The sequence below is a fragment of the Nematolebias whitei genome, chromosome 1 (assembly GCF_014905685.2).
Source record: "Nematolebias whitei isolate Nwh7 chromosome 1, NemWhi1, whole genome shotgun sequence".
In the NCBI taxonomy this organism is placed as follows: domain Eukaryota; kingdom Metazoa; phylum Chordata; class Actinopteri; order Cyprinodontiformes; family Rivulidae; genus Nematolebias; species Nematolebias whitei.
The window spans coordinates 35,243,320-35,252,524 of record NC_056498.1 but is presented as its reverse complement, the minus strand read 5'-3'; the positions used below and the strand labels follow the sequence as shown (position 1 = coordinate 35,252,524).

General features: G+C 42.4%; 1 protein-coding gene across 1 annotated transcript in view; it reads left to right on the top strand.

The window, feature by feature from the left end:
* Positions 1–4,174, top strand: part of brms1 (BRMS1 transcriptional repressor and anoikis regulator) — a 13,416-nt gene extending 9,242 nt beyond the window's left edge. The window contains exons 5-9 of the mRNA XM_037676602.1: positions 1,279–1,358; positions 2,145–2,241; positions 3,681–3,764; positions 3,837–3,901; positions 3,970–4,174. Coding sequence (XP_037532530.1) covers positions 1,279–1,358; positions 2,145–2,241; positions 3,681–3,764; positions 3,837–3,901; positions 3,970–4,029 — 386 coding nt within the window. The 3' untranslated portion in view covers positions 4,030–4,174. The remainder of the gene's footprint in view (positions 1–1,278; positions 1,359–2,144; positions 2,242–3,680; positions 3,765–3,836; positions 3,902–3,969) is intronic.
* Positions 4,175–9,205: the final 5,031 nt, after the last annotated feature.

Below are 9,205 nucleotides of genomic sequence, written 5' to 3'. Positions count from 1 at the left end.
CTGGTCTAGCATCTATGCTAACAGGGCTAGCATCCATGCTAACAGGGCTAGCATCCATGCTAACAGGGTTAGCATCCATGCTAACTAAGTTAGCATCCATGCTAACAGGGTTAGCATCCATGCTAACAGGGTTAGCATCCATTCTAACAGTGCTAGCATCCATGCTAACAGGGCTAGCATCTATGCTAACAGGGCTAGCATCCATGCTAACAGTGTAAGCATCCATGCTAGCAGGGCTAGCATCCATGCTAACAGGTTTAGCAAACAGGGCTAGTATCTATGCTAACAGGGTTAGCATCCATTTTAACAGGGCTAGCATCCATGCTAACAGTGCTAGCATCCATGCTAACAGGGTTAGCATCCATGCTTACAGGGTTAGCATCCATGCTAACAGGGTTAGCATCCATGCTAACATGGTTAGCATTTATGCTATGCTAACAGGGCTAGCATCCACGCTAACAGGGCTAGCATCCATGCTAACATGGTTAGCATTTATGCTAACAGGGCTAGCATCCATGCTAACATGGTTAGCATCTACGCTAACAGGGCTAGCATCTATGCTAGCAGGGCTAACGCTTTTAATCACTACATTTTTTTTTTTAAGTCACAAGTATAGACAGTCATGATGACTTCCAGACCAGACTGATCCACGTTTCATGCAGCGTACCATTAATCCCACCCACTCCCATCAGATTGGGCAAAATAAATTGCTTAATCCAATGCAAAACAAAACTGAACAAGATTGACACTTGGCACAACTCAAAGAGTAGGTTGTGAACCGGAACATGGAACCCATGTACACCTTAGACAAACTTATGTAACATTCAAGGACCGTAGTACATACGACAACAGCCTGTCTTAGTTTTCTTGAACTAGATTTTCTTGACTGAATATGAATAATTTTTTTAAATGATACATTTTTAAATGAAAGAGTTTTTATTTCATATTTCTTCCACTTTTATCACTTAGACATTGTTTTTTAAAACTCAAATGATATCACTATGAACCCAGTCCAATACACTAGTTTGTACTACTGTATATAGCACAGTTCAAACTGGTCTACACATATTTTTCTGGATTCAGTGAAGAAAACGTGAAAACTCTAAGCTTTACTGCAACACGTTTCTACTACAGGAAACTATGGTAACTCTACTAGGACAAAAAGAACTGAGTAGCAAAGACTGACCCTCTGAAAACGGCAGCACAGATTAACACGGTTAAACCGTTGAGGCAGGACGCTGCTGATTTCCTTTAACGTGTCTGTGTGTCTTTCTGTAGGAGTGTACAGAGAGCTGTGTCTGCAGGTCATCCAACACAAGCACGACTGCGAAATCCAAGGAGCGAGGCAGCACCTGGAGGTGACGCACTGCAACCTGCACTCAACTCTAGTTTTTATTTGATTTGCATCAAACCCACGATGAGGACCAGATAGAATGTCTTCCAACTCTGAGGACAAAAACAAAGTTTTAATCTGAAATGACATAGAATGAAATAATTTATGCTTTTATGGCGTTAAATGTCTAAAGAATAGTTCAGATTCTTTTAAACTACCGGTAGCGTTTTGTTGGAAAAGTTGTCAACAAATATGTTATTGGTTGTAGAAAGCTTTTCGACTGGCCTCAGATTAGAGAAATATACTGAACAAAAATATAAACACTTTTTTGTTTTTGCTCCCATTTTTCATGAGCTGAAGATTTTAGACTTTTCTTTGTACACAATAAACCTTTTTCTCTCAAATATTGTTCACAGATTCATGTAAATCTGTTAGTGCACACTTCTTTGTCGAGATAATCCATCCACCTCCAGGTGTGGCGTACCAAGATGCTGATTAAACGGCATGATTACTGCACAGGTGGTCCTTAGGCTGCCCACAATAAGAGGCCACTCTAAAGTGTGCAGTTATCTCACAGCACACGGACACACATGTTGCAGGCTTTGTGGGAGCAGCAGTTAACATGCTGACTGCAGGAACTTCCAGTGTTCCACAGCCTGGTCAGGACTGGAGTTGTTCTAAGGCGTCAGCTATCATCTCGTCAGTTCCGTCAGAACTAACCTGTGGTTGTTCAAAGAGCGGCCTCTTAATGCAACACGTTCAATCAAATTGTGCTGAGAATGATCAAAACGTTCTGGTTTGTGTGTGGCAGAGTGAGCGCTCGCTGCTGTTTGACGTCATGAAGGCGGAGCTGCTGGAAAAGATCAGGCGTCTGGAGGAGGACAGACAGAACGTCGACCTGACCTCAGGTAAACGTTTGTCACAGACGATCGTTTCGGATGCTGCTGTTAGATGAACGCTGTCGCAGCTAAACTTTAAAGACGTGACTTTAGCTCCTGATTTAGCTGCTGTTTGTAGAAAACCTCTCTGTGATTCAACGTCTGAACGTAAACTGCATTTTCTGCAAAAATAAAACAGCTGAAACTGAGCTGGTAAAGCTCAAAGTAACAAAAAGCTAGCTAAAGCTAAAAGTAGCCAAAAGTTAGCTAAATCTAAAAGTAGTAAAATGCTAGTTAGAAGGCAAAAGGAGTGAAAGACTGGCTAAAGAAAAAGCAAAATACTAGCTAAAAGGGAAAGCTTTAAACTAAAAATTAAAAAAAGGCTAGCTGTAAATTAAAAGTAACTGAAGGCTGGCTATAAACTCAAAGTAGCAAAAGCCTAACTAAAGTTAAAAGTAGCAATATTCTAGCTAAAACTTAACAAAATTCTAGCTAAAGCTAAAATAACAAAAAGCTAGCCAAAGCTAAAAGTAACAAAAGGCTAGCCAAAGCTAAAAGTAACAAAAGGATAGCCAAAGCTAAAAGTAACAAAAGGCTAGCCAAAGCCAAAAGTAACAAAAGGCTAGCCAAAGCCAAAAGTAACAAAAGGCTAGCCAAAGCTAAAACTAGCAAAAGACTAGCTAGAAAGCTAAAAGTAACAGAACAGCAGCAAAAATCTTAAGTAATGAACACAAATTGAGGCGCATGCCAAAAATTCTAAAAAATTACGTTTTAATGGATGTAATGTAAATCAGTGTTTTGCTTCATATATATATTTTTATTTAGTTAAAATTTTAACTTATTTAGAAAAGCTACAAAATAAAGTCAACGCACCAGACTTATGAATGAGCCGAACGTTTTGATACATGAATGAATAAAGTATGCAGGAGTAGTTTGATTGCAAAACAAAGTACAGAAAAATAAAAATGGTGTGAATCCTGACTCAGCATTTACAGTCAGTGAATCCTGACTCAGCATTTACAGTCGGTGAATCCTGACTCAGCATTTACAGTCAGTGAATCCTGATTCAGCATTTAGTCAGTGAATCCTGACTCAGCATTTACAGTCAGTGAATCTTGACTCAGCATTTACAGTCAGCGAATCCTGACTCAGCATTTACAGTCAGCGAATCCTGACTCAGCATTTACAGTCAGTGAATTCTTACTCAGCATTTACAGTCAGTGAATCCTGACTCAGCATTTACAGTCAGTGAATCCTGACTCAGCATTTACTGTCAGTGAATCCTGACTCAGCATTTAGTCAGAACAACAAACATATTTTAGAGGGAAACTGACACTTTGTACAAACTGTGTTTCTCAGCAGTCCACACAGAAACAACATGAAAATCAAACTTTTAGCAGTAAAAATTCTTCATCCGTGGAACTTTTGTACGAAAGGTTAAGTCGGCCTTTTTTTTTTCCTCCTTCCAGAGTGGAGCGACGAGCTGAGAAGCAAGAAGTGTAAAAGGAAGAACCTGCTGGGACGTTCAGACAGAAAGGTCGCTCTGGTTTCAGGTAATAAAAAGTGATGAAGTCACATCCTGTTCGTTTCCCACGCTCAGATAAATAACGAGCGCCGTCTCTCAGGGCCTTTCATCGTCTACATGCTGAGAGACATCGACATCCTTGAAGACTGGGCTGCCATCAAGAAGGTACCCAACCAAACCACCGGCGTTGATCCCTTCTGGTGAAAGTTATCGACAGTTTCCCTGTTTTTCAGGCGAAAGCAGCTCTGTCCCCACTGAAAAAGAAGGTAGAAAAGTCTCATGTACCAGTTTGACCACAGCGACGAGAAGAGCGTCCGAGCAGCGACTCCCACATTCCCAGTTTCTTCCACGACACGTCAGCTTTTGTGTCTTTGACTGAAGCCCCGCCGATCGTCGAAGTCGTTTTTTTTTATTTCAGCGCCTTTGACCCCGCCCTGCTGCCACTGTTTGTTACTATTTAAAACTCGTTGTTAATGATGTGACGATGTATTTATAGAATGATTTATAATGCCGATTAAAACTTTAATCTTTTACGACACGAGTCTTTGAGTCTTTTACGCATCGGTGACTAAAATCCTTCAGTACAGGTTGGGATTAAATCATCCGACAGACGGTTTTCTTCTGACGAAGCTCTATATATGGGGGAAAAAAGAGTTAACGTCTTACCTGCCGTTGATAGCTCTTCAAATGACGTCGATTTGGAGAATTATCACTCAAACGTTAAGAACATTTGTGTTTGGTTGATTCTTTTTTTGTTGTAACAACTTTTTTTCATATGGTTGGAAATCCTGTTAATTTCCCCTTAAATGGCGCCGCATTTAAGAAAACGAGTCCGTGTGCTGCGCCTACGAAAAACGAACCAAATCTCTGCCAAACAGCTTCTGCTCCCAACTTGTTTTGAGCATCTGCTGCCTCAAATGTTTGCAATCAATCAATCAATCGTCTGATTGGTGCCCAGCTGTCAGCAGCCGGTGGTAGTCCCACATCTCTGGGACTGAACTCTGTCCTTGTGGAGAGGGTGGACTGTAGCCCGCAGTTCTGAACTCAACCCCATTGAACACCTGCGTTATCAGACTGTTCGTTCCAGAGTGACCAACACCAGTTGGTGTGGCTGTATATGGTTCTTCCACATCCATCCATCATCTTTACCCGCTCCTTTCATTTTGAGTCACAGGGGTCACTATGCGAGAGGCAGGGGACACCCTGGACAGGTCTCCAGTCCATCACAGGGACAGCTAGACAACCAATTTAGATGCACGATATTATCGGCATGGTATCTGCCGATATCAGCGGTAAATTTAAATGTCGGCCATTCCATCAAAATAACTCACCGAAATAAAATACGCCGTTTTATATGACAAGCCAGTGACAAGGACGTTTAAACACCTTAAGGTGTTTATATCGAACATAAGACTGATGTGCAACATAAACATTTTTACGTTTTAGGTTAGTTTTTCAATAAACCAAATTTTACAGTTGCCTTCTGAACAGAATGAGTATTTTTAATGTCTTTGTGGTGAAACGACTGAATTTTGACACAGACGAGCGAATCATCGTTCATATCTTTTTATTCCCATTTTATTTTCTCAGCTCCCACATAAACCACAACCATCAAGTTTTACTTCTTCAAACTTATGAAAGGATAAAAGGGATCAAAATGTTACAGAAAGATGTTTCATCATAAAAAAAATAAAGTTTTATCTTTTGTTTCGAATTTGTTTACAAAAAAATATTTGAAAGCTGAATCCTTTGCTAATTTTCCACTCACTCCCTCTTTTTGTTTTGGGTGGTCCTCAGTTTGTCGAACCCTCCTGCTGCCCTCAGGTCAAAATGCCCGTCGTGGGTCGTTTTGACCTGAGGGCAGCAGGAGGGTTCAATGGGATGCTGGATCCCTTCATGCCACCAGTATCCCCACTCGTCATCCTCTCACAGCTGCTTGCTGAGTTTACGCGCCTGCCTCTCTTTGGCCTCGAAGGCTGCTTTGGTGTCCAGCAGCTCGTCCAGGAGCCGACGGATCCGGGCCATGTCCAGCTGAGCGGTCTCGCAGCTCTCTCTCAGGGCGGACGACTCCACCCTCAGCTGGGTGGTGGTCAGGGAGAGCTGCTGGCTGCGCTCGTGGCACTGCCTCTGCATCCTCTTAGCATCGTTCAGGAGGGACTCCGCACTCACCACCACCGAGTCCCACTGGGAACTGGATATGTCCTGGACAGAAATGGAAGTAAAATGTAAATGTTTCTTGGTTTAGTCAAAGATTTTGACACTTGTCAATCATCATATCAAGCTATAATACTGCAGCTTTAAATGAGTGACTTATAAATGGCTTTGTTTCAAAATAAACACAAGTTTGTCAACGTAAATAGATGCACATCTGATGTGGGGTGCTGCAGGGATCCATATCGGGACCACATATGCTTTATAATAGCGCCTTTAAATCCGAGTCCTCGGTTGGAAATTGATGGACTGCCCTCTCTGGGTTGGGAGTGAGGTGCTGTCCACGAGTGAGGGAAGAACGGATGAGATCAGCATGTAGATCGTGCAGCCTTCGCAGTATTGTGGATGCTGTGCCGGTCCACTGCAGTGAAGATGGAGCTGAGCTGTGGGGCGAAGCTCTCTTTACGTCTACGTCACGTCAACTATGGTCACAAACTTTGGGTGGTGACCAAGAATGAGATCAGGACTGCAAGCTGACTATGAGTTTTCTCCGCAGGGTCGCTGGTTTGATTCAGACTGACTGGACTTTTAAACAGCGAGTGGCTCCACGTGAGCTGAGCTCACATGCAAATCAATCTACTGTACCGCCACTCCTTCCTGAGGGTCTTCAGAGTCTTTGTTGGCATGAGAGATGTTTTGATGCAAATTAGGAGTGTCCCACTGTTTTTTTTCCAGACCATGTACAAGTACTTCAGTTTGGGTACTTGCTGATACTGAGTAGTTAATGAGTTGGTACTTAACCATCACACCACAACTTTAGATATGCATTTATTTTATTAAAAACACAGCAAACAGTCTGCTGTCCTAACATCGCCTGTATACATCTTAAAATATCTCTAAACTGGACTTTTTTTTTTGTCCTCAGCTACACGACTTCAAGCATAAAGCTGGTACTGGTCCTAAGTATCGGCATGTTTTTCGGCATGACGGTATGAGTACTTGAGGCCGATATTGGGCCTGATACAGATACTATTATAGGTATTCATACGCCACTAGTTCTAAACTTCAATTAAAAACTGACTGGGATTCGATTCAAGCTGCATTTTAGTTGCTGGAAGGTCGGTAGCAAGTCCAAGGATTTATTTCTAGCATGCAATGATTGAAAAAGTTTCAATCAGTTCTAATCAAACAAATAATCTCTTAATAATTTGACATATAAAAATAAATACTTCATTTTCCTTCCACTGGAGCTTTATCTGGATTATTTAAGTGTATTCAGGTCTGCTTTGAGGTTTAAGAAGTGTCTCGATAATTCACCCTAAACCAGAGATCCTCAGTTAAAACAGCAGATGAAGGGACTCCACGTCCAGACCAGGTCAACAGGTTTGCAACAGAACATTTGATCTGAGTGAAGCAGCTTAAAGAGGCTTATCATGGCTCGTCTGAGCGTACGGACCCAGTTCCTCATGTTTAACACAGCGTATTTTTCTAACCTGCAGTCTGAAAATAAGGGAGCACGTCTCACCATTGATTCCCGAGTCAGACCGATCTCAAGCCTTCTGGTATTCTTCAGACTCAAGGTTTCTGTCTCTGCAATGCTTCAGAGATTTCCTACGTATCTTAAAAGAAAAAAAAAAAAAAACAGACAAATCTCCAGAAATTCTCCTTTAAAGGTGGATTTAGTTCATGCAGAACCAACGGAGAGTTCTACCAAAAAAAAAACCCGATGCTTTACCTTTTCTGTCTCGCTCTCTTCGAGGTGATGTTAGCCTCTTCGTTGGGCTTGAGTGAGGTCACGTAATCCACAGATAAGACAATTAGAGGAAGGGAGAGACGCCAGACGACTGCGGCCAGAACTGAAACCAGGCTGGTTTGATTGATGGGGCCTTAAATGGATCTCTGACTATTTGCATAAATCGGCCCTAATGTGTTGTTTCTCTCAATTACTAAAAGTTGTTTGTGACACGTGAAAATCCCTAATCGCTTAAAATAAACATTTTTCACCTGAGGACGTGTGTTTTTGGTGCAATGAATTCTGGGGTGATGATATACATCGGTTGTAGTGGAGACTAAAACACAAGTAGTTGTGGCTAAAATGGGCAATAGTTATACAGTAGTCCCTCGTTTATCACGGGGGTTACATTCTGGACCACCCTCCCCCACCTCACAATAAGTGAAAACCCATGAAGTAGGGATGTTGAATTTTAGTATTTATATGTATTTTAAGTTTTAGAAACCCTTCCCACACTCTTGCAATGTTCTAAACTCTTAACCCTATATCATTTTAACAACATACATATATGTACTGTAAAGTAGCTACTAAATTTTACTCACCAGCTCTGCAGAACAGCAGCAGCTCAGTTCCGGTTCGGCAGACCTGCCATGCCGGTTCTGGTCGGCTCTCTGCAGCCCTTGAGCACCAAAACGCTTTGGGAGGGAGCTGGACATTTGGATGGTCAGCACGGGACCACACAGAGGTTGAGATCAGAGTCCAAATCCGGATGGGGTAGCTCCAGTGGGCTCTAGAGAGAGCACCACGCCTCCGGGTAGCGCATCCCCGCTCTGAAGGCCTTGTGGGCCGGCAAAGTGGCACTCAGATTGACCAATGAGTCTGGAGGTCCAGTTCCCAGTTGGTTCCATGTGGCTCTCTGCATCCACTGAGCGCCGAAGTCACTATGAATAAGGACCGAACTTTTTCATATCCAATCAAAATTTTCCCGCCATTTCAGCAGAAGGCAACAGGGCTTCTGGGTGAGGCACTGTTGGCTTCTGGGAAATTTAGTCGTTTTGAGTGGCGATGCAGTGTAGGATTATTGAGAGAAAACTACAAAGTGGCAGCGCCTGTCCGAAGTATTTTTTTAGTTAACTTTTTACTGCATCCCATACATTCATGCAATATTAAAGTTGACACTCGTGTCACCTGCAAAATTACTTTGGAAAAAACTGCAAAAGAGCGAGTCTGCAAAAGTTGAACTGCGAAGTAGTGAGGGACTATTGGACAAAATCGGGGACTTTCCCACCTAGCCCTGGAGCTAACGTCATATACATTAACCCTGGCGCTAACGTCAAACATTAGCTCTGGAGCTAACGTCATATACATTAGCTCTGACGCTAACGTTATATACATTAGCTCTGACGCTAACGTCATATACATTAGCCCTGGCGCTAACGTCATATGCATTAGCCATGGCGCTAATATCAAACATTAGCTCTGGAGCTAACGTCATATACATTAGCTCTGACGCTAACGTCATATACATTAGGCGCTAAAGTCATATACATTAGCCCTGGTGCTAATGTCATATACATTAGCCCTGG